Here is a 24,922-nt window from a genome sequence, read left to right as displayed (position 1 = left end):
TTCTGATCTGCTCAAAATTAAGGCAGCACTTACACTGTAACACACAGCCGTTCAAACTTCAGAGATATCAGTGCAGTTAGGAAGACCAAGCGGTTGTGAATCAATTTCAGGTGCAGTGGTTTTGCAGATCATTGCTCTCTCTTCTCAGTCCTCCTGACTTTTTTTAGTGTCCTTGTCCTTGCTTGTATCTTGAGACCTTAGCTGCAGCCCTTTCATGTTGCACAGGTAGTCCAGGATGTGAACGGAGCTGCAGAAGAGTTTCATCCCAGCTGAAACAGAGGAGCAGTGCAGAATGAGGTGTCTGCTTTACAACAACTTGCCTCTTTCAGAAAGCGTGCCGTCACAGCTTGCAGGATATCCAATATCAGAAAAAGAGAGTCAGTCAAGGACTGTGTTTATGCTTCATCAGTGCCAGTGTGTGCACATTTTAGTCAAGGATCAACTCTTTTAAATATTTATCTTTGTTTATTATGAATGGAGAATTTCTTGGTGTTTCCTGAGGTTCTTTTTACCTTAGCATGCCTGAAATGTGAAGTTATTTGTTATATTAGATTTTTTGCCTTTCGTAACACATGTACTCCTGTGAAAAGAGAAAATGACCAGATAACGGACCAAAACAGTTTAAGTTTTTTTTTCTTAACCCCCCCTTTCTTTTTTTCCTCTATATGTTTAATAAATGATGAGAAATTCTGTTTTAGCACAAAAACTTGAGCTGTTTTCTCTTCATTTTGAGACTCTGGTCAGACTGAGGTTAAAATAAACATTATTGATTATTGAGCTCTGCGGCTGTTTGAATACTGCTCTGTGCTGCTGCTCAACACCCAACGTGTTCTTTATTTTGGGTCAATAAGAATCAGTTCCTCCTTTTCTTTTTCTTTTTGTCAGCTGGTTTTCCTTCTGTTGTATGTCACTTGTGATTTGTCAAAAATATCTGAGCCCTTTGTGAGACTGGTGCGATTGTTTCAGTGTAGTTTGTTGCTCACAGGTGTGATTCCCAAACCTAAGAATTACTCATTAGTAATTAGTCACTCATATGTTATATACATCTGTATGTGTTTGGTCCTGGTTACTGTTGCTTAGCTCAGCGTGTTTACTCGTTCTACCTCGCCTCACTCAAAGTGCATTCTTAGGGAGCAGCTGCAATCGGCCGTCTCGTGGAAGTCGACACAAGAGACGTACGAGAAGCAGGCGTAGGCAAAGCGTCACAGAAGACCCAATGAAAACATGATTTACCTGAGCAGAAAGGCACGCGTGTGCTGCAGTGTCTGGTTAGTTACTGGTTGGCATACATTCATAGTGATACACAGATAAGGTTAGCTGGAAATATTTGTCTTAAGGATAGTGATGTGAAGGTTACTTTGAAATCTAATAGTTTTATAGATCACTAGTTACACTGTTCAAATGTAATAACCAATGTAATCAAAGTCATGTGACCTATTTGAATACGTGTAACTACATGTCTCTTTAGTGTTTTAAACTGCACTGAAAGTGCTCGCGTCCACCTGCCTTGGTGGTGGTTAGTTGGTAGCAGGCTTAAAGCAGTGCACGCTGATCTGATTTTACTGTCAGTTGAGAAGAAGCGCAAATTCAAACAAGATCAGCCAAAACAAGATGGCCAGAGTTTGAGTATCAAATGAATGAAGCCTGTCTACACAGAGAGACATCCTCTCCGTGACCGTGTCACCACAGCTTTGTTCACCTACATTATCCTGAAATCTTCTAAGATAAGGCGTTCCTGCACAGCAGAAAGCTGCACAGGAACTGTTATGTTTCGCATAACAAACTGAGTTTTAATTTCATTTTAAGATTTGTTTCCTTACTGAGTAAAATTGTTTATTCCTTACTTTAATTCCTGTCAGTCATGCATGTTGCTAGTTACTCTCACACAGTGCTTCCAGATCAGGCTAATAAGTACTAATATTGTCACCGTTTCGTAGTTTGAGTGCCACAATTTTAGTGTAACAAATCAAGACATCTGTCTGTTCAGGCTTTAGATTATAACATTATGATTCTTTCACACGCGCACACACTTTGTCTGCTCCTGCAGGTATTACAGCTGTCTGAAGATTAGGTTTAGCATTTATTTTAAAAACTTTTACATCTTAACTATGTGAATAATGCCATCTGCAGCTCGTGACTTCCCCTGCTTTGAATTTGAAATTTCAGCAGTTGCTAACCAGCTAGCCCTGGTGCTGACTTACTGTGTTGCCGCTGTGGTTGTAAATCATTCAGCAGCTTCTCAAAAAAGGTTCTTGTCCCCCTGCTTGGACGTGGACGTTACTTCTACTCCAGTGTCTCATCCTGCAGCTTTTGCAGGGCAGTCCTTCTTTAGCTCTGGAGATCCAGACTTCTGAAACTCACGCGGGCGGGAAACTGGTGCATTCACGTAAAACGATAACTACCATCACCGTGTGGTGGAGTTGGAGTTCCTCAACAAAGACTCACGAAATATGTCACATGCACTTGCCCTCCTCCGCCACGAACTGAATCTCCATCTCAGTTAAACAGTTTGTAGTTGTTACGTATGTATGTCTCCTTAACCTTTACAAACTCAGTGCTCATATTAATCTGCAGACAAGTCAGCATTTTAATAAACTGTGCGATGTTTCCGAGATGATGCAGCATCTGCAGTGGTGTGTCTGCTACGCAAATAGCCGCTCAGCCACGACGTAAGTGCAGCTCATGTTTGATTAGGAAGTCCAATTCCGGTGGCTTAAAATCTTCCAGTTTGAGTGTAAAGGAAGATGGATCGTGGGATCGGGATGTCTGATGATTCACAGGCAGCGCTTCCTGTTTTTGGAAACGAGCGCTCGAAGTAACTTTTGTTTACAATCCCTAATTTCACTGTAATTAAATGGTTTGACCAATAGTTTACCAAATTTAAGGATACTGATTTTTTATTTATTTTTTTGTTAAAATTTAGACCTGAAAATTTACAAACTGTTTTTTGTAAACGAGAGGTGAGATGAATATCGGCTCCTCTCCACACCAAACACCCGTTCCTGGCTGTTTTCTCCTTTTTCTTGGCACGTATCTGCAGATGGTGACAAATAAAGCCCTCATCAGTCAAATTACACCATGTAAACGCCTCTGTAAGGTAACTGTGAGGCGTTCCTAATAAGAAACAGACGTGCAGATCCACTGGGTTTTAAAAGGCATGAGTCAGGCCTGTGTGTGTCTGTCTTGTTTTGGAGGTTAAAGGATCACTTTGCTGTCACACACCCTGCAGAAACACCCAAACAAAATGTCTTCACATGATCGGTGCTTTATGGAGTCAGCGAAAAGGTGTTTGTTTGGGGAAGCCAAGCCACAAATCCCACACGCACCCATATAGAGTATATTTATGTATCCACAGCCTCTCTTTGTTCTCTCCAAAGCAAATATTTATTTTCAGTGGTTAGTAAGCAACACATACATCCTCAGTTGTGCTCAGTTCCGGTGTGGTCTGCGTTGTTTGCCGTGCAGGACAGTTAGCAGCTGCTCAGGACTCCACATGATGGGTGACCTTGGCCGGCTGTCTGCTGGCCGTCCCCGAAGCCTCCAGCAGCGGTGGCGGTAGCACCGGGACATTTAACGCTCTGCTGATTACAGCTTCATTTTTCTCAGCACTTGTTAGAAATGCTTTTGGACAGCAGGGCACTTTTTGCTCCAGCTGTCAGATAAGTTTGTTTATTTAGTGTTTATTTATTTGTTACTTATTATTATTATTTATTTATTATGACAATAATGTCGTAATAACTCCATGGCATGATCGCAGACTTTGAATCTAGCAGCGGTTAGATGATCAGAATCATAAAATCGTACCTCAGACCACACATACGGTCTGGTGTAGCATGTGCTCACTGTGTTTGTGCCACGCTTACAGTTGAAGAGATCTTAAATCACTCACATGATGTCAGAAAGTTTATTTATTTGCTAACATTTTAGCCTCTGAAGTATAGCTGATTTTGAAAGTCTCAAAAACCCCACAAACTAACAGAAGCTAAGTACAGGGATCGTCCAGGATGTTGGGGTTGGTTCTGGTACAGTTAAATCATCAGAGGACTAACAAGTCAAGCTAGTAGCCTAAAAGCACAACGTATCTAGGACTAGGATACTCACTATGGTGACTAATTTACTTGTCATTTCTATGAGAGACAAAAATTAGGCTAGTCGACATAGAGAGAGGGAAAGTTGGGCAAAGCCACCTGGCACAACTGTATCTTTGATGTCTTGAGGCTTTGTGACATTTCTGCACTTGTAGCTGCCTTAAAATCATGCAAATAAAATAATACGTTCACCTGACTGGTATTTCTGGTCCAACTTAATTATACGTCTCTTCCTGTTCGAAGGACATTTTTCCTCCCCGCTGTCTCCACCTGCTTGCTCGTGGGGGATTAATTAGGGTTTCCTCTAATGTTACAGGATCTTTGCCTTGCAATAAAAAATGAAATGAAAAGGTGACAGTGTAACAGGCAGCCTCTTTTTTTCACCCATCCAGCTGTATTGATTTCTCTATTGAGCATTTCAGTTGCTCGCAGGCACCTCTGATTTCATGTGGCTCGCACTGCGTCGTGCTGCAGCGCTGCTGACAGAGGTGCAGCTGGGGGAAAACGCTACTTCAGATCAATAATTGTGGTGATTAGCAGAACTCTTTGCAGCACTAATGGAGGGACGTGCTGAACTGTGCGAGCCCACAGTGGCAGAAGCCTCCTACCTTTGACCAAAGCCTCGTGCTGCTGCTGTCTGCTGGTCAGGGTCTTAACATTGTGTATATACAGTGTGTTTGTTATGCGATTAAAGTTAGCCTTTACTGTCAATCCTATCTTGACATTCTCAGATACTTCTACATATCTCAAATCATCAATGCATCAAGCAAACACAGACCAGGAAGCTCCTTTTTATCTGCAGGATGCATGTTATTGAGCAGTATACATGCTTTTAGATATTGAGCATTTAATTTACTTAACTTAAAAAAAACATTTTGGTCTTTGTAATAGGATTGCTCTTGAGATTTTTACCATCTCATAAAGTGCCACAGTATGAAAGCGGGAAACAAAGTGTGCAGCAAGTTGATGAGCCTGAGATTTCGTTAGATTCTTTTCCAGTGTTTTCTTTTTATTTTCTATTTCTATAAATAAGCAGAAACACACGGTGTCGTAGCCGTCATTTATTTTTTACCACAGTATCTGCAAATCTAGTCCATAAATACTTTCAAGCCCATCCTCATTTACCAAAGCTGAAACAGTGATTTCCTTCTCATTTCTGCTCGTGTTTGGCAGTTAATTTTCTCACAGCTAATTGGTTGGAGAAGAAGGTTGGAATGAGATCTTGTGGTTTTATTTTGTACTTGTTCAGCCGTTTATTAAGGCTGGCAAAATAGTGCAAAAATAAAAGGCAAAGATGAAACTAAACAATAACCTAAACTGCATGACCTAAGATTAAAGCATGAAAAAACCTGGAAACATGACATGAACATAGCAGACAACCAGACAAGGAATGAATGAAAACACACAGGAGGGGAAGTGGAAACACACGGAGAAACAGCTGACACAAATGAACATAACAACGTCACAGGGGAAGAGTAAAACTACACACACTGAAGATAGAAACACAAGACCTCTTCAAAATAAAACAGGAAACATAATGAGATGACATGACAACACGAACTCGACAACATGAGACACATGAAGGGCGAGTGAGACTTAAACACAGGGGAATCTAATAAACAATGAACTGTAACAGCAACCTTGGCATAATAGAAATGAACTTAGATAACCTAAAGAACTTAAACATAAACCATAAACGTCAAAATATATTGATACTCAAAACGCTGGGTCACATGACCCAGGATCATGACATCCACATGTTAAAATGTGTTTGCACAACTTAAGTCAGGTGCATCTATACCCGAGCACCCAAAGCCATAGGAGAAAGCGCTGTATGAGTGGGTGAATGTGGCTTGTAAGAAAAGGTGCTTTTAGTCCTCAGAGTAGGAAGGAGCTGTACAAATACCAGTTCATTTACCATCTTGTCCGGTCTTTTCCAGGATGGTAATGCTTCTTTCCTGAAGGTCATGAGGGGTCACTGAATATTTTGATCAGGATTCTTAAGTAGACGGTGCTTCTTCATCTAACATCATCTTTTGAAGCTGTGGCTTTTCAAATAAACTTTACGTTGTTTTTTTACATTAAATTTGTCACCAGTTTAGCTCCAGATGTAAAATTCTTCCCACCTCCTTTAGTGGCTGCGCTAAAAACAGCAACAGCCAACGCAGCTGTTTCAAGTAGCTTTGAGATGAAAAAGTATGAGATGTGGCGCGAGCTGCTCGTCACTCGTCCCTCTTTTAGATCGCCTCCTCCCTCCTCACACTTGTGCAGCAGAGGCATTAATATCCAGGAGGAGGACAAAGATGACAGTGGAGGAGAGCTGAGCTGCAAGGACGGCCAATGAGCTGCTGCTGCTTGTGGCTCTAGAAAAACATGGGCATCCTGAATCAATGACGTTTTGCATACACCACCTGCTGTGGTTGTTTTCCTGTTTCATCTTTCTCTGTTATCAGGATTAGGCTGACCCTTAGCGCAACTTGGACTGATATCACAGATATTTGCAGCATTGAAGGGTTTGACTGTGCAGTGATTACACAGCAGTTGGCTCGTGTTGCTGTATAAACAAAGGATTAACCGTGTTTGACAGTTTCATTAAGAAGCTCGAATACGTTCATCTAGATTAGGGCTCAATGTTGCAGCTCTGCATGTGGTCGTGAACAATGCTGAGGCCTGCTGCTCCATGGAAACGGTTTCTCAACTGTCGACAGGCTGACTCAGCTGCAGAACATGCCACCAGTCTATGGTCACTGGGCAAACATTGGTAAATGATAATGATGAAAGATTTTTTTCTAATGAAAAACAGCAGCAACAGTGTTTGCTGCTTATTTATATGGTTATATGGGTGACCACATTAACAGCCCCATGTTTTTATTCTTCAGCCTTGGCTACATATGAAGTGATTGACTTGCTGTGCATTGCTTTGCAGTAGTGAACAGCTTAATGTATTTACTACTCGCTTGTGTCATCGACAGTATACTTCACTCCCACTGCACAATTGTTTTTCAATTGCTCACCTTCAAGTTGAGAAACATTACCTGGCTACCTGTCTCGTGTTGCCTGTTATATTGCTACAAGTCCCCTTTAGACTCTGCTAGAGTGGCTTTGCATGATTCACAGTTTGTAATAATCCTTGTGTGTCCTGTACCAGGACTTGGTGCAGCTCCTAAATTCACCTTCTCTCTGAAACAAACTATTTAACACATTCCCATTTTAATAGGATCTTTGTTTCAATTGAACTTTCTTCTGATTGGCCGCCTCTCATAAACGGAAGGTTTAAACGGCAGGTGGGAGGGGCTTCTGTGCTCACAGCCAGAGCTCTCTGCCTGAGATGGCCATATCTGCAACATCATACACAGCCAAGGGTAGGAAAAGCTGTCTGAAACAAAGCATTACTAAACTACAGTGAAGAGACGCGTGACAGGTTCTCTATAACTAAACTGGAAATTTATCAGGTCGATAACAGTAGTATGATTAGAACCCTAATATTATGAGGTAGATAACAAGTTATATTGTAATTTGATTTCAGATTATTCTCTATTCTCTTTGGTCTTCTGAGTACTGAAAACATGATTTATTTATTTATTTTTTGACAATCACAATCAAAAACATGTTTCTGCATTTAAAAATGAACAAATAGTTTGATATCAGACCTGTTACTGTTACTGTTTCCATCTTCACTCTGACGTTTCTTTGATTCCAACAGATTTCCACGGGGGAGGGAAATCGAATCTTTTACACTGTGCACTAGTCTATGGTGTGTCTGCCCAAATCTAATTTTATTGTAAAGTCATCTGAGGCTTCAGGAGTGCAGTGGAGTGAAAGGAAAAGCAGCTCAGTGTTTTCTTCTGTTAGTGATTCTGCTGCGGGGATGCCAAACGAGGAATGGGGATTAAAATACTCCTGTTGTAGCACAATTCAAGGGAAAAAGCTTGACAACAGCATTAATCTCATTGTGGTAGTGATTAGGTAATTATTAGTCGTCTAACTAACAGTATTTGGGTTGTGTAGATTTACTACGCCTGTGGTGGCGTCTAATCAAACATGATAACTGCTCTTATTGCTTTGTGATGGTTACTTCTATGTGACAGGAAATTGTTAAATTCGACAGTCTGATGTGCGTCAGCTTCAGTAGTTTGAGCCTGCTGATAACTCCTTGGTTGAAAACTGAATGAGTCTTATTGTCACTTCATCGCTAAGCCAATGTTCCAGAGATCCGGTTTTAAACAGTGATGTTTTTATTTCCCTTTTTAGTCAAGATTTGCAAGCTGCCCTGCCAGGTAGGCAGTGTTTCAGTCTCCTCATTAAAACCTGAGTGGATTTCTACAATTACACCTCTCCTGCCACGAACGGCAACTTAAAGTGAACCCAGAGCCTGCTCCCACTTTCAGTGCTTTCTCAGTTAATTACATCTGGCCACGATCAGGGACCTCATTTCCAAACGAATACCTCCGGTTTAACCCTCATGGCCCTGCTAACCATATTTAGCAGCCTTTGAATAAAAACAACCATGAAAGGCAAAAAATGGCTAAGAACATCACCGAGCTGCTCGGGTGGATAGGACATCCTAATCCCCAGATAGATGTGTGAGCTGACTTTAAAAATAGCTTCTTTTTGTTATAAGACAGACCATGACTGATGTTGACGAGAGCAAAACGGCTTCTAGGATGTCACTTAGAGGAGTTTTCCACATTAAGCCTGCTAAATCTGGAAATGCATAATGTTCTCTCAGTTTGTTCTTACTGACTCAGTAAATTGTAAATGAGGGCTAACTCTCAAAGATGTCTCAAGTTCCCAAAACAAAGCTTCCCAGGAAGTCTGTTATATTTTTTGTCCCTGCAGTGTTGAGGCATCAGCTGTGTGACTGTGGGTGCTGCTCACTGAGTTTAAATCCAGATTAAAGATTCATTATCAGCTGTAAACATGTTTGCTTCAGGGCAGAAGCCTGTTAACCTCGCAGCACCAGGTGTAGACTTTCAGCTCTCTGCTGCCGAGCCAGTAAGGCTCCTGAGATTGTAAACAAACCTTTAAGGTAGGGCTGCTCAATTAATCGAATTTTAATCACGATTACGATCTGGGCTTTCAACGATCATTAAAAATGACTGAGCCGATTATTAGACCCTCCCTCATGCTTTACTCTCGCGCTGCTCCGTGTGGTAAGTCAAGCGCACCGCTCTCCATTTCGAACACGCGTCACAACAATTAAGAGGACCCGAGGGAAGCTCGGAAAGCTAAGCAGAAGTTATTTGGAGAGGAGAGTGACTGCCGTTGGTTGAAAAGAGGTTAAAAAAAAAAACTTCAGTGGTGTGGAAACATTATGGGTTGGCGGAGTTAGACGTGGATCAAGTAGACAGTGTGTAAACTTTGCTACGATGTAGTAGCTGCACCACAGAGCAACACTGCAAAGTTGACTAAACATAGATGTTTACATTTTTCATTTATTTCTTATATTGCAAACATTTGCACTGTTATCAGTATTTGCACACTATTTTATATTATTTTTTAAAGTCATTATTCAATACATTGTTATTGTTAACCCTTTAAAGCCGGTCAGAGCAGCACGCTCCGTTTTGCGTAACTATTTTTAAATCCCTGTAGAACCTGAACCGCTAAGCTAGCGCAATAATTTGTTTTGCATATGAAACCGGAGGAGTTGTACTTACATCTGATGCCATCAGCTTGTCCTCGGTCACGGTTTCCTTCCACATAAAGCTTTGCAAAAATTGCATAAAAAGCGCTTGCAGGAACAAAAACATAATATTCCAGAAACACGCTTCGCCGATCCATCAGCTGTTCCTAACACTTCCCACTTTGAAAAAGACATCAACTCGAACTATCGCATTTCCTGCCCGAAACCGGAAGTGATGTCATTTTTGCGGAAAATGTAGTTTTTTACTTGTAGGCCTTAAGTAAAAAACTATACTATACTTATACTAGTGTTTTTATAAGTCATGTTTGACTCTATACTTTTCTGAATAGTTGCTGGGATGCTTAGAACTCGAATTGCACTGCTGGAAATAGTTTATTTTGATGCACATGCTGTTTTCTTTGCAAATTTGCATCATAGGATTGTTTTTTTGTTTTACCTGCAGTATATAAAAATTGCTGTATCTCCAAAATAAAACTATGAAGACACTCAAAATAAATTTCCTGTTGTTGTAAACTATTTTTTGCAACATTTTTGTATGTAAAGTTTTGAGGGATAAACCTCTTAAATTTCTCCAAGTAGAAATATATGTAAACAAAACAAAAACGATTTTCAATTTTTTTGTAGTTTATTGCACTTGTTTGCAATTAATGTAGTTACTATGGACTTAATGCATACATATTATTAAAATATGGGCTATAACAGTTGTATTGATGTATAGCAACTTGAAATGCTCCCACAAATGGCACTACAGCATGTACAAAAAAATAATATAAGCTCTGGCGGACTTGGTTCTATGGTAGGTCTTAAAGGGTTAAATAAATATTGTCAAATAATCGAGATCTCAATTTCAGTGAAAATAATCGTGATTATCATTTTTGCCATAATCGAGCAGCCCTACTTTAAGGGAAATTTCACTCATTATCTTGGTTTAGAACATCTGTCATATTCAGGACAGGAAAACAAATTACTTCATAGAAATGTAGAATTTGTGGAGTTAAGTCTACTTTTGTGAACATTTCTGTATGTTATAGTAAATGGAAACTGTTTACAGTAGTGTCCAACATTCTTGAGTCACCATTAGGCTTCAGTGAGCAGTAGAGGAATCAACTGAAAGGCGAGATGCATCTGTCGGGTCTTTGCTGGATTTTTCCTGTTTTGTTTTAGATGGTGTTCATCTGATGTAGCAGGTTTTTCTAGACCTGCTGCTTCTTCTTTTTCCCCTCATTTGTCCAACTTCATCAAATTGTTTTTAAAGGGCCCGCTGCACACCGTGCTGAGTTTAAGACTAATAATGTATTTTTGCAGCAGGCCTAAAGATACAGTTTAAAATTGTCTATTGACTTAAGTTTTCTCTTATTTGTAGACAGCACTGGTTCATCCTTGAGTCAGATGTCTTTCTTATGCTCGAATGCTTCAATCAGCTTAAAAAACAAAAAAATGTCTTTGAAAATTCTCATCTGCAGGGACTGGACTGGAAATGAGTGAAAAAGCAGCCACAAATTTAAAAGCTCTCTGAAAAGCCTGCAAAACTGTTGCACAAGAGCAGTGGGAAAAAATACAAGTCTGACTCCTTTGAAAGAAAATGTAAAGAAGTGGGTGGTGGCTGAAGAATTTTGCACAGTATAATAATCTTAATCTCTGTGACATTTTCACAATCCTAATCTGGACCAATCACGTAATCACAGCCAAAGTCACGAGACGGGGGGAAAATCTGATGCCGTCGTAAACGTAAAAACCAGCCTAACATTGAGTGACATGCTGTGAAGTGTCACAACTGTAGCTCAAACTTGGGAGAGAAATGCGTTAGTAAAAGCTTAGTTACCTATGGTAACAAAGAAATTGTTGTTGAGATGTGTGTCCTTTATTAATGTATAATCCTGTTTGACCGATCCAGCCTCAGAGGACACAAACACCAAGTCTGCTCTGTCTCTGTCCTCCCCTGTAGGGGCTAAACTGACCTAATTAAAGTGCCGTCTGCTCAGCCTCATGTTGATGTTCTTAGTTTAGACCTGACTCCTGCAGCGTTTACCTGTTTACCCATTTCAGGAGCTCTCAGTGTAACTCTTTCATGATGAGATGTCAGAGACCTGTTTGTCAGGTGCAGACTTGCTCTGTCTGAAGTCAGTATTTGAATATCTCTGTGTTCTCGGCAGGAGGCTGATGGCGATGACAGGTTGGGGCTGGCAGGTGACGCAGAGGGAGAATGTGATGGCGACTCCAAAGCAGACACTCCAGATTATCCTCTCTCCACAGCAGACACAGACAACACTCCAGAATGCCTCAACAAAGCTCTGGAGGGGCTGCCGCCCAGGTAAACAGTCCTCAAACGCAGAAACCCACATGCCAGAAAACATTTGTGCTCAAAGCGTGTCTTTTTGATATCCGTGCTTATAAATTACTCACAATCCCACAGCTGAGCTGGAATGCAGAACCACAGGGGTATGATAATATTAACACGTAGCCAAACTAGTTTGAATCTCCGCATGAGAGTCTATCATAGCTCAACAAGCTTTGTCCAAGATGGTAGCAATTCATTAAAAATGAATGAATAGTGTTCTATTGTTTAACTGTAGGAGTCTGTTTATGGTCTGTCAGAAGTAGTTATAACAGTGCAGATGCTCTCTGGGAAGATATTTGGAGAGCTGCAGGTGATTGTTGGCATAAAAAGCGGCAGAAATAGTTACAAAGTTACAAAGAAGTTCAAAGCAAGTGAGGGTTTTTATTAATAGTAGGGATAAATGTTACTAGTTCACTAGACAGTTATTATGCTTATGTTCAGCTTTATATTCTTATGTTTGGACTGTTCAAAACAATCCTTTTCTTTCTTTGTTGTTTTTGTAAAATAAGAAGCCCCTCACTTGTCCTCTGTCTCAGGTTGTTTAACCTCCCTTCAGCTTTCCTTTAAGCTCACCTTCTGAGAGCAGCTCGTAGGGTTGGAACCAGAGATGACCATATTAGGGATTTCCACTCTGTGATAACATATAGAGGCAAGAGCAATAAAAACTAGGCTAGCTCAGCTGAAGTCTGATGTTTTGGCTCTCAGGGACTACTTATACATGAATGTATTTTGCCTTTTTTAATATTCACCATTGGATACTAGAGGTGGGAATCACCATACATCCCACAATACGATATTATCACAATACTTAACGCACGATACGATATTATTGCAATTTTTTTAAAATATTTTGCCATATTCAGATTCTGTACATAAAGGTAAACTTTATCAATATTCATTTTATCTAATAACAAAGTCTCGCACTCAGTCTTTCTCTCATTTCAGTTTTATTGTTGACAAACTGAACGGTTTGTATTACAGTCTAGTCCAACTTAACTGAATGCAACCATCTGGTACAATTATAGCTATTCTGAACTATGCAATATGAAAACTATGCAGCCCCTTCAGCAACTGAAGAATTTGAAAGTAAATTAAAACAAAATATAATTTTACATTAAATTAAAAAGTTTTAAACTTAATTAAAATAAAACATGTCTTAAATTAAAATAAGTAAACTGTCATGTTTATTGCTGCCAAAAAAAACGTTAAACACATTTGGACAGTGTCAGGATTCTTGTTCAGAAAAAGGAGCTGATCAACATGCTCTGAAGTCAGAGCATGTTCCAGTCCACAAAAACTTTTTTTTGTAACAAAATATCGATTTCTGCTGTCCCTGTATCGATACATTATTAGCAAACAAAATATCACCATACTACACAGTATCGATTTTTTCCCCCACCCCTATTGGATACAGTGCATATCTGGCAGAAAAATGAAAAAAATGAATAATTGTACTTTTAATACTTGTACCCCTGCCTTTTAAAAAAGCCATTCATATTTTATAAATGTACAACACCAGATAATTTGACATATAAAACAAGAATAGTTATTATTTTGAATATTTTCAGGTGGCTCTTAAATACACACATATACTAACAGTGTTCATCTTCCTCCATTAGATTATGTTCAGTTTTGACTTAAAAAAAAAGACTTGAAATAATCATTAAGTCATTTGATTATTAAGTATAAAGTATAGATATCCCTGTGTATACAGTGTAAATATAACAGATCAGATCAACAGATCAATATAAAGATCAAATTCATTCTAAGTGCAGTGAATCGTTTGCATGTTGGCTGTTCTGCTGTTCGTTGACACAGTTTAAAGATTTCTAAGTGCGGCTCAGGTGACCTGACGAAACCTGACGTGCATTTTAAATGTTCTTCTGCTGTAATGTTCAGCTGTAAGAGGCAGTTTTCCCTCTGAGTTATGAGAGCACCTCAGTGAGGTGATTGTTTACCTTTCTGGTATAAATGTAGGTTAATTTGAGCAGAAATAGATTCTTACTGTTTGAACATGCTCTTATTAATGCAGTGAAAGTGAATTTGCAGCTATTTCAAAGAACTCAGCTCCAAGAGTTCAATAAATTACTTTGTGACTGCTGATAATTTTAATTTGACATGTAATCCCGACTGATAAATTATATTTATGAGTTGGGACTCTTTTATTCAAAGCGAGTGGCAGAAGCGATGGCACAGAAGGTTTGCATACGCCTACAGTGATTATGTTATAATATATGCAAATAAACAAACACAGCACTGAGATGGCTTTTAGATCTAAAAGCTAACCTAGTGGTGAGGTTTGCCTGGAAAAAAATCCACATGACCTTTTTTGTTGGTACTCATGTCAGTAGCATGCACTCTGGTACAATGAAGCAGGCGGAGCACTGCTTTCTGTTTGGTAAAGAAGAAAATGTGATTTTATTTTTATATACAGGTCGTGTATACAGTATAAACCTCTGTAAATAAGCAGGAGAAATACCTTAATATATAATAATATTTTGTGATAATACTCTTTATTTATGGGCTAATGTGGTGTATTTCGAGGTAAGACACTAAATCCTGGTGAAGTCTGGGAAACACATTGAAATCTGGACTTTACCCCTGTAATCAGTAAAGGAGCCACTGATATATAGTTCTTGCACTATGAAAATTCCTTGAACAAGGAGGTCACTTACACTTTGAACAGGTTTGAGTCCTCAGCTCCTGAAACAGGTCAGCTTTATGGTCATTTGGTCACATTTCAGTAGAATTGACAGTGTTTGTGTTACACTTACAACACAGCGCAGGTCTAAACTTAAAGCTTAACGTTCAGACTGTGTTTGGTGCATCTTTGGGAGTTGCTTCATCCATGTTAGTGGCCCTAAACAGCAGAGAGATGCATAATATTTGATTTCACAAGCTCCCTTGGCTCAGCGGCAGCACCACACACCCTACTGTTACGCTTCGTGTGCCTGGGAGCAGGTGATGCAAATTGTGTAATCGGAGAGCACATTATACTTTCCCACTGAATTATATTTAGTGACTCATCGTTTTGTGAGTTTGTGAGAAGAATGAAATCTGCATTTGATTTTCTAATGGAATATTCTTCTCGCTCTTATTTTGAAAGTTCAGTAGCTGCTTGCCGTTCATTGGCCAGGTTGCTGTTGTGGTGGTCTTCAGTATAATTCAGTAGTCCATGTTTTCTCTGGAAATGCACAGCAAGCAGAAGAACCTGCAGCAGGAGGAGAGCTCACACATGAACATAGCATCCGGGCAGAACATGGACTGCTGTAGTCCAAGATGGTGGAGTTCATCCCTGGAGAGCAGCTGTCTGTATTCGTTTCATTCTGGTGGACCTGGCACATACAACATGTGCAAATAAGTGATTTTTTAAAAACTACACAGGTGTTTTCCAAGCAGACTCTTCCAAACATTACTATGACAGTTAAAAGCAGTCGTTCATGGAGTCTGCAGAGTGAATGATTGTTTGAATGAGTTTAATAGAGCTGGTGCAAACACTGCTTGTTGCTGTGTTTGTGAGTGAAACAAGTATTTTGTAGGTTTAATTATCGTGTGCGCTGCGGCAGTCACTGCCACTGTCTTGGGTTTGTCTGGATCAAGTTGTCACTGAATATTTGAATGACAAAACTCATTGCTTTAAAACATTAATGAAGCTGGCAAAGCTACATATCCCATGTCTGACATGCTCTTTATATACAGATGAGGAGTGGAGGATGTGAGCAATGAAGGCCAGGTCACAGGGCTTAAAGGCTCACGAGGGGAGAAGCGACTAATCCCTGCAGACTGACCGTTGGAGCCACTGTGCTGCAGAGAGAGAAGGAAAGGACAGGAGGAATGAAGGGAGACGAGATATTCAGAGAAGAAGACTCAGATGGAGGGAGGGGGAACGAGCAGTAGAGTGAATCAGAATCAGAATAGAGAGCAGACGTATGGGCTGAGCAGAATGACCCGGCAGAGAAGGATGGACTCGAAGGTGAAAAGAGAGGGAAGGGATGTAAATGCAGCCAGCGCGATGGTGGATGGAGTGTGAGCACAGCGCAGACTGGAAACAGCAGCAGCTTTTTTTCATGATGCAGCTGTTTTTCAGCTCCATTCACACGGCGAGCAGCGGGCTCTCTGCCCTGCGTGGCTGCTGTGCAGCTCCCTGATAACTGCTTTAAAAAAGGACCCGGCTTCTTTCCATAATTGCAATCATGCTGTGCTTGCAGTGCAGGTAGTCCTGCTAAAACATAAAGCTGAACATAAGCATATGTCGTTAGGCCTTAAAGACCAATTACCACTAAGCCTTAGCCTAAGCTACTACTCGCAAACAACATATGCTGAACATCTTTATGCGCTATTAAAAGCAGGCCTTATTTGGGCCAACTCATTCACCACATGAGTGCAGATGTTACAGCAAAAGTCATAATCCCTGGAGCTGTATGCAGTAGCCCAGTAAACCGCACGTAATGAACTTAAAATGTCAATAAATGCATGTAGATGACAGTGAGGTGTCAGGGTGAGCTTCAGGCTGTTTTTGACCATAAAGCTTGGTCCCTGCACGCCAGCAGTCAGATGGGGTAAAGAGAGCAGCAGGCGGCAGTGAACTTGGACGCCATGATGTTAGACATAACTGCGGCCAACTGCAGCCCGGGAGGGTAACCCTGAGTGATAAATGGTTCACCTGTAGCGACCTTATGAATTTTACTGATATACAAACAAGTCATCATGAAAATTCCTGCACAGCACCTCGATATTCTTAAGAAGCAAACTGTGGACTGTCATCTTTTTCCTCCTTTGACTTTCAAACCAGTGGCATTTCATTCATTTTGAATGAGAACTCAAAACGTCTTTAGTGACTTATTATATATATTATTATTAATTCTGTATAATATATTATTAATTTTAGTTCTAATTTCTAATCTCCACAGATGGAAGAACTACTGGATACGAGGCGTTCTGTCTTTAGCCATGATCTCTGGCTTCTTCCTCATTATATATATGGGACCTATTGCTCTTATACTTGTGGTAAGTGTCGTCTTTGTTCTGTACCGTTTTTGTAAAAACACAGAATGAAGCTCATAGTTTGAATCTGTTGCTCGTGGCTGAACTTTGTTCTTATGTTTCCGCTTTGCTCCCATCATCTGACCCAGGTCATGTCTGTCCAAATCAAGTGTTTCCAAGAAATTATCACCATTGGCTACAGAGTTTACCATTCCTATGACCTGCCATGGTTCAGGACACTAAGCTGGTAAGGAAAATGGGTTTCACAGAAAAAGAGCTGATACTTTGATGTATTTTGAACAGAGGGTTCCTCTTAAATGGATAGCTTGTTTTCTTTGAAGAGGGGATGCATGAAGTCTTTATCCAGTAGTCAGTGCATTGCCCAGACTCTGTTTGTGGACACGTCACTAAACCTTAAAAGGCCCATTGATTGGTAAACTGTATGTAGTTATTTGCGAAAATTAGTTTAGATCTGAGCTAACCTGCTTATCATAAACTAATTAATGCAGCAGCTAATTAGACCAGCAAACTATATGTTCGGTAAGATTCTCTTTTTTTTATCTGGTAGCTTTGGATGGATATAACAGCTCAAGTTCAGTACAGTCTGACAGCTAAACCCCTGAAAATGTAACATGCACACAGCCACAGCGACATCGTCCACGTAAAGCTGTGAGTGAAATGTTTACACTGTCGCCATGTTTGTGTTTGAGAGTTAGATTGGGACAGTGCACATTCATTCACTAGTGTACTGTTGAGCTGAAGGGTTCCTATAGACTTCTATTGCAGCTTGAGGAGTCGCCCCCTGCAGGCCATCAGGGGAAATACATGTCAAAGACATTGTTTATTTACAGTCTGTTAACCATCTAATAACAGTTTTTATTGATCTAGAGATAACATACATGCTTGTTTTATAGCCTCGAAGGGGACAGCACATGTGCTTTGACTTGTTTTGGGAATAAGCAAAAGAACAATAACAGCAGGATTTTGAAATTCACCGATTGTCACGTAAGAAGTATTTTTAATCTTTTGTTCTTGATCTGATGGCTTCCAGTTCACGTCATGCTTTCACCACTTTTATGCAGTTTTACATAAACAAAATACTCCCAGATGTTTCTCCTTTAATAAAAACCAGTAAGTGCTATGTAGAAAAACAGGTTTTTGTGTCCCCAAGTAGTGTATTGAGGATTAAGGACTATTAGTACACTCAACATTATCAAAAGAAAAATAAATAAATTCCAAAACTCAAATACCGAAGCCCCCAGGCCATCTGAATGTTAGCTCTATATTCATACTGAGCTGTCTTTCTGGTATGTAAGGAGATTTAATAAAGTCCCATTTTAAGCCAGCAATGTTTGTGGCATCCACACATCATTAAACTCTGCTGTGCTGTCAGAAAAACGCTGAGTCAAGCCAGCTTCTTCTGCAGTTACTTTCTCTGTCTGTGCAACGCCTCCTTTCCCCCATGACGACTACTTTGCTCCTATTTTTGTTGCAGTGTTTTTGTTGTTACTTTGCATACACAGCACACACCCCCACGGGATGCGACATTGCAGCCGAGAGCAAAGATCACTGCCATGCTGGAAGTAAATGAAAGCTAATTGAAACTTGCCCCTTTCATCAAAGCCATCCCTCATAACACCATGCACGACCAAACAGTGCAGGTCAATGTACAGTGGGCAAGAAACACTGGTAGACACACAAACCCTCTGACCCACACGGGCAACAATCCCTGAAACATACTGAGGAAACGGATATCAAAGCATGAATGTAGAGGAAAACTAATTCCCTTTGTTTTCTGCCTCAGGTACTTTCTGATTTGTGTCAACTACTTCTTCTATGGAGAAACTGTTGCAGATTACTTTGGGGCTCTGGTACAGAGGGAGGAACCTCTGCAGTTCCTGGCTCGATATCACCGCTTCATCTCCTTCGCGTTGTACCTCGCAGGTGAGTCTCACCTGTTGTATCTCCATAAACACACATGCTCTTTGGCCCTTAGTCTCTCACTCACGTTTTCCTTACGGGGGTGGATTAGGTTTCACAAGACGCAGCTTTTACTCAGTAGAGTTCAGTTACAAATAACATTACTGGGGAAATAAATTGAACAAAAGCAGAAACAAAGCTCTCGGGGAGCTTCTTGGTATAAACAGACTAAACTGATTTACAGTGATACAGCTTTTTCTTTGGTGCCTACATTTACATTTATTGCTGCCGGATGTGCCGTAAAAGCACAAATATTGAGGTGTGGCTTTTATCAGCATGCTGTCCCCATACATTATGGGTAAAGAGAAACAGCAACTAACCAAAAAAGCCAAGTGTATAATTGTAGTTTTCTTTTGGAAACCACTTGTGATCTTAGATTCAAATCATCTTAATAAATTGCTAAACATAAATTAATTTATCAATATATGTTACGGTTTTTTCCCCTGTTTGTACTGGGCTGCCATGAGCTGGGGAACTTTAAAAATTTGCATCAGTTGTGGAGATCAGCTGTGAACTGAATCCCATGCAAATGTGTCACATTTATAATTTGTAAAATAAAAAGTTGCCACAAATGTGACCCCTGTTTGCTAAACAGAAGGTGAGGCTTCAGCCTCTGTGTGATCTGAAGTCAACGGGTCTTTTTTTTGCCTCCCTGTTTCCTGTGTTGGCAATTACAAATGAAAGTCTAGTGGTAAATTTAGGAGAGCTCACGTTGCCACGTGGCATAAAGACCCATTCAGATGAGAGGCAGGGGAAATCTCAGTGAGACGGGAGGAATGCACGGCGTCTTGTAGCTTGGCCGAGAACGGCTGAGTTTGACCGGAGATATCAGTAAAATCGAGTAAAAGAGACTTTGTTTATCCTGTGACTGCACAGCTCAAATCATGAGCCTGGAGGAGTATTTCAGAGTCATGCAAAAGCCCTCTTTGCACAGGATTAGTATTACCAGGAGATGTTAATTAACATTCATATGCCGAGGGCTGAGCCCACTGAGGGATGGCAGATGTTCTCACTGAGTGCTGCCATGCATGTTTAACCTTTTTCATCTTTTGGTATTTCACTCTGATGGATTCCACCTTACTCACTGGGGCCCGATTTTCACTTGATTACTTTTATTAGTGGAGCTCTGATTGGGGAAATATTGCAGGTATTTTGTGTTGGAATGGATATGTTAGATTCACACTGGGTTAAGGCTACAGATGATCTCCTTAACAGTGAAATAGAGTTCTTGGAGTTTCCTGCTAAGTAGCCACTAATTTCAATTTCTATCTGTGCTGAATAAAAGTGACATTTTTCTAACAAACTATTTTGTAGAAAAAACTGTCCCATTTAGGATAAAGGCAAGTGAATCCCCACTGTCACCCCCCAAAATAAGCTGAGGTAGGAACCTAACCCAACGAAACAAACTGTGGATTTGGATCTTTACACTCCTACTGTTCTTGTGTAACTTTTAACGTTTAAAAACACTGACCCAAAAATGGACCAAATACAAAAGCTGCCTGCAACCCCCAGTAAAGACCCGAGGCACTCGGCATGCTTGTGATGATTCTGTATTAACTGGTACACGCCTCGCCAGCTTTCCAGCTGTCTCCATCTGTCGGTACCGGAGTCACTGAAATAGCCCGAGTATCATTACCAGATAGTTTTCAGCCTTCCTGGCACTGCCCCTCGAGCCCACTGCACCACCCCTCATCTGCAGACCACACCTCCACCACACAGCCGCTGTGTTTAAATAAAAACAAACATCTTCGTGCATTCATATTGTTTTCAGTGTTAAGGCCAGTGGAAAAACTAAAGTTTTTTATTTTATTTTAATCTGTCTCTTAGTAGCAAGCGCAGAAGTGCAGAAATAGCTAGGTTTAGAAATTAAGATTAACTTCTGCTTTACAGAACAAAGTGCAGTTTAATGTAAGACGAGCACCATTTGGCATCTGAGACATTTTGAACTACACATGGTCTTCTTAACCTGCCACAGTACCAACTCTGCAGAGGGTCTGTCCTAGAAAAAGCTCACACACAAGCTCTCAGCTGCACCAAGTCTTGGCTCAAATCAGTGTAACATCAGAGTTACCGAAGGTTAAATGCCCAGAGACTTTCTGTGAAGGAAAACTGAGAAGTGTCCAATCACAAGCGTGTCTCCCACATCCCCCTGAAACACTACATCATGTGTTATGAGTCTTGATATTTTTGATTATAGCGTACACTTGTTGTTCATCTTGGAGTAAAAACTGACAGCATGTCGTCTGCTCTTTCACAGGTTTCTGCATGTTTGTGCTGAGTTTAGTGAAGAAACATTACCGCCTGCAGTTTTATATGGTGTGTATCAGCCAAGTAACCATCTACTCCTCTGCTGCACCACTAACCTTCTCATCCATCCCCTCTCATGGCTTCCTGCTTCTTCTGTCTCACTCAGAGGAATTTAGAAACTCATCTCATGCCTGCGGAAGGCTTTTTAGGTCGTGTTTGTCATTAAATGTTATCCTGCATTAGCTCTCTGTCCACACCGACACAGCGTTTGATCCCAGATGAGTGCAGGACTTCTGCAGTGGCTCCAGCTGTATTTCATTTATGTGCACCTGCTTTGCTTATTTCTGTCTGTAGCCACCTTTATGCTCCACATTTTATCAACTAAACAAATTTTAATGACTAACTTAATTTCAATTTTAATGTTATCTCACATACAAATTTATGCAAATTGCTACAAATAGCACGAATGCAAACATTTCTCAGGAAAGGCGGCCACAAAGGGAAGAGCCACCCTTTCTTTCATCCAACATGATTATTTTCAGGCTAAACTGCTCATTGTATACTAATATTTTAGAATGGTTTAATTGTGCTGCTGTCTTTGTTTCTAGTATTGTAATAATTTAGTTGCATGCGTCTCCACAGGAATCAGTTCTCTCACTGCTGCCTGCTTTTCTTTTGATGTTTTTCACATTTCTGCACCATCTGATCTGCTGTGTGGCTCTGTCAGTGCCGTCCAGCATGTCCGCCTGTCCTTCTGTTTGTTTCCACTATTTCTGACATGATCCGACTTTCTGAGCAGGCACGGCTACATTCCAGTGCAGTGACACTGTGGTGTTTGTGTTTGTGTTTGCCATTCCAGTTTGCTTGGACCCATGTGACCCTGTTGATTGTGGTAACTCAGTCCCACCTTGTCATTCAGAACCTGTTTGAAGGAATGATCTGGTAAGCAGGACAAAGAAAGACTAGAGGAAGCTGCCCTGTGTCTGACTATCACTGTTTTATATGTTTCATCGCAACTGTGTGCCCACTGTCGGAGTTCGCTTTGTGCAGGCTTCTTAAAAAGGCAACAGTGCATTTAAAAATTAAGTCACACCAATAAAGTTTTAAGTAAGAGGAAAAAATAAGTCATTAGAGGGCAGAAGCATTTTTGAGCCAAGTCAGATACTGATTCTTACCTCTCATCATCGCTGAAATTCCTGTTTTTCAGGTTCATCGTCCCCATCTCCATAGTGATCTGCAATGACATCATGGCCTACCTGTTTGGGTTCTTCTTTGGGAGGACTCCACTCATTAAGGTAAATTAGAAATGGCTTTGAATTTCTATTTCATGCTGATGAAATTTAAGGTATGAGAAATTGGAAAACTGAACCTCTTTTCAGTGGATGATCTCATGGCGACTATGTCCCTCATTTATATACAGTCTATAGATGAGACCTGCAGAAGCTGTTGTGGAAAACATACGTAAAGAGAGTCTCCCTTCAGTTTGTTAAAGAGTTGCTTTCATTGTGAAACACAGCGTGAGCTCAAAACTAATAAATGTTCAGCGTCAGTGGTGATGAATGTTTTATCAGACTCATGTGCCGACTGCTTCACAGTCTGCCTCAGTATCAAAACAGGTGGTTGAAATTTGCCTCACAGGGCATCTGCATGGAGATCCAAGTAGTTATAATAAGGTCAGGTTGGATTCTCCAAGTACTGAGGAGAGATGCTCCAGTGTTTCAGAGGAAATGTAATTCATAGCAACAGTAACTAGCCAGTGGGAGAAATAAGCATTTGATTGTCTGTTAAAGTCATCATTTTAACCACTTACCAAGAAATGAGCCAACTATGATTCAGTGGTAAGTTTGCTTTAATAGTTTAAGATAGAAAATGAAGAAAAACGCATTCTCCAACAAATTACTTTGTTTTAGGGATTTGAGCCTCTCAGAGGACATGGTGTAGTACTTGGTGGAGTAGCTGTTGTGGGCAAGCACGGCTGTTAAGAAGTTCTCGTAGTCAGTCCCCAGGTTCGTGCACATCACAGCAGAGATTTTTAGCCACTGCTCTCTGCAGAGCCTCTCAGAGTCTTTAAGGTTTCTAGTTTCTCACTGGGAGACACAAAGCTTCTGGGCTCTCTGTGGGTCCAGAGGCTGACCGGGCGACTCCATGGCCTCCACATGCTGCTTCTTGGGCCACTCCAGAGTGAAGGAGGTTCTTGTTAAAGATTTTTCCATCTTTTTCCTCAATGTGATGCAGCGGTCTTGTGCTGTGGGTAGGGGGGGAAAAAAAGCATGGAAACATGCCGTAGTCGGCATTGTTTTCCCTTGAAAACAATGCCGACTACGGCGGAGAGGACTAATGCAGACGATTCAGTTTGGTCTCATCTGAGTCATTCAGGTGTTCGCTAACAAACCTGAGTCAGGCCTGAACATGGGCCTTCTTGAGCAGGGGTACTTTGCAAGCACTTTTCAAGCCGTAACAGCTTGGTAGGGAGTCGATGGGGGTCAAGTATTTATTTACACGTCATGTTGATGTGAAAGAAGCCTTGTGTTTGTGTTTCTCACGCCCCGCAGCTCTCACCCAAGAAGACCTGGGAGGGTTTCATCGGAGGGTTTTTCGCCACTGTCGTCTTTGGCTTCATTGTGAGTACGCTTCTTGTTTTTTACATTTTTGCTTTGACTCACATGGTCAGCATTTCCTGCTATGCAGAGCTGTTTATGGAAGCAGACAAATCAAAGGAAACATAGATGTTGCCTTTCTTCTGCGTTGCTACTGTAGATAAGGAGCAGCTGTCGCCAATCTGTATTTCACTGTTAGGGTTGTGATTGTTGGCAGTTTCCTATCACTCTTACAACTGCCAGGACATTTTTATAAAAGTCACGTGACTCTTAGTCACAGGAAAAAAATGTGAAATATGCTTGGATGTTGTTGGAATTTCGATTTTTTTTTTTTGCAATTTAATGGCAGTCGGGACCAAAATAGCCATTTTTCAGCCTCATTTTTTTCGATCACGATTGTGCTTCACATTCGTTTGCATCTCACAGGTGGTTGTTTCAGAAGCTAATGTTTCCTTTGCGTTCCCTCAGCTGGCCTACCTCCTCTCTCAGTTCCAGTGCTTTGTGTGTCCCGTGGGCTTCAACAGTGAGTCAAACAGCTTCACAGTCGAATGTGAGCCGTCTGACATCTTTGTGATGCAGGAGTACACACTTCCCACTGTGCTACAAAACACACTGACATGGGTAAGACTCTGTTCTTGTCTTTCTTTAGGAGTCATAATCATGACGACATTAAGAGATTTTAGAATGAAAGACCTATGCAGTACTCCGCCTGAAATCATCAGAAATGTTTTGCAGATGCTACATTATTTAGTTTATTTCTTCAATGCAGACAACTAACACGATGTCATTAAAAGTGATGCTCATGGTCATTTCCAGCTCCAGATTTGTAGTCTTGCTCTGCAGATCAGATTAAAATGGCTTTGATTAAATAACTTTTCAATATTTGTTTTGTCTCTTCTTGCCTCTCTTGCAGAAAACTGTCAACCTGTATCCCTTCGCGATCCACAGCATCTTCCTCTCGTCTTTTGGATCTCTCATCGGACCGTTTGGCGGCTTCTTTGCCAGCGGCTTCAAGCGAGCTTTTAAAATCAAAGTAAAGAGC

The 24,922-nt window shown here is 40.7% G+C and overlaps 1 protein-coding gene across 1 annotated transcript in view; it reads left to right on the top strand.

Moving 5' to 3' along the window:
* cds1 (CDP-diacylglycerol synthase (phosphatidate cytidylyltransferase) 1) overlaps positions 1–24,922 on the top strand; it is a 32,220-nt gene that overhangs the window by 1,016 nt on the left and 6,282 nt on the right. Inside the window, exons 2-11 of the mRNA XM_085476408.1 lie at positions 11,889–12,046; positions 16,984–17,080; positions 17,206–17,303; positions 18,861–19,000; positions 21,294–21,352; positions 22,143–22,225; positions 22,491–22,578; positions 23,836–23,904; positions 24,349–24,501; positions 24,794–24,913. Of these exons, the coding sequence (XP_085332534.1) occupies positions 11,889–12,046; positions 16,984–17,080; positions 17,206–17,303; positions 18,861–19,000; positions 21,294–21,352; positions 22,143–22,225; positions 22,491–22,578; positions 23,836–23,904; positions 24,349–24,501; positions 24,794–24,913 (1,065 nt within the window). The remainder of the gene's footprint in view (positions 1–11,888; positions 12,047–16,983; positions 17,081–17,205; positions 17,304–18,860; positions 19,001–21,293; positions 21,353–22,142; positions 22,226–22,490; positions 22,579–23,835; positions 23,905–24,348; positions 24,502–24,793; positions 24,914–24,922) is intronic.

The sequence above is a fragment of the Copadichromis virginalis genome, linkage group LG12, assembly GCF_057382275.1.
Source record: "Copadichromis virginalis isolate Kocher_CV1m ecotype Utaka linkage group LG12, C_Virginalis_male_GT1.1, whole genome shotgun sequence".
Taxonomy (NCBI): domain Eukaryota; kingdom Metazoa; phylum Chordata; class Actinopteri; order Cichliformes; family Cichlidae; genus Copadichromis; species Copadichromis virginalis.
The sequence above is the reverse complement of the archived record's forward strand: the minus strand, read 5'-3'. Positions and strand labels throughout refer to the sequence as shown.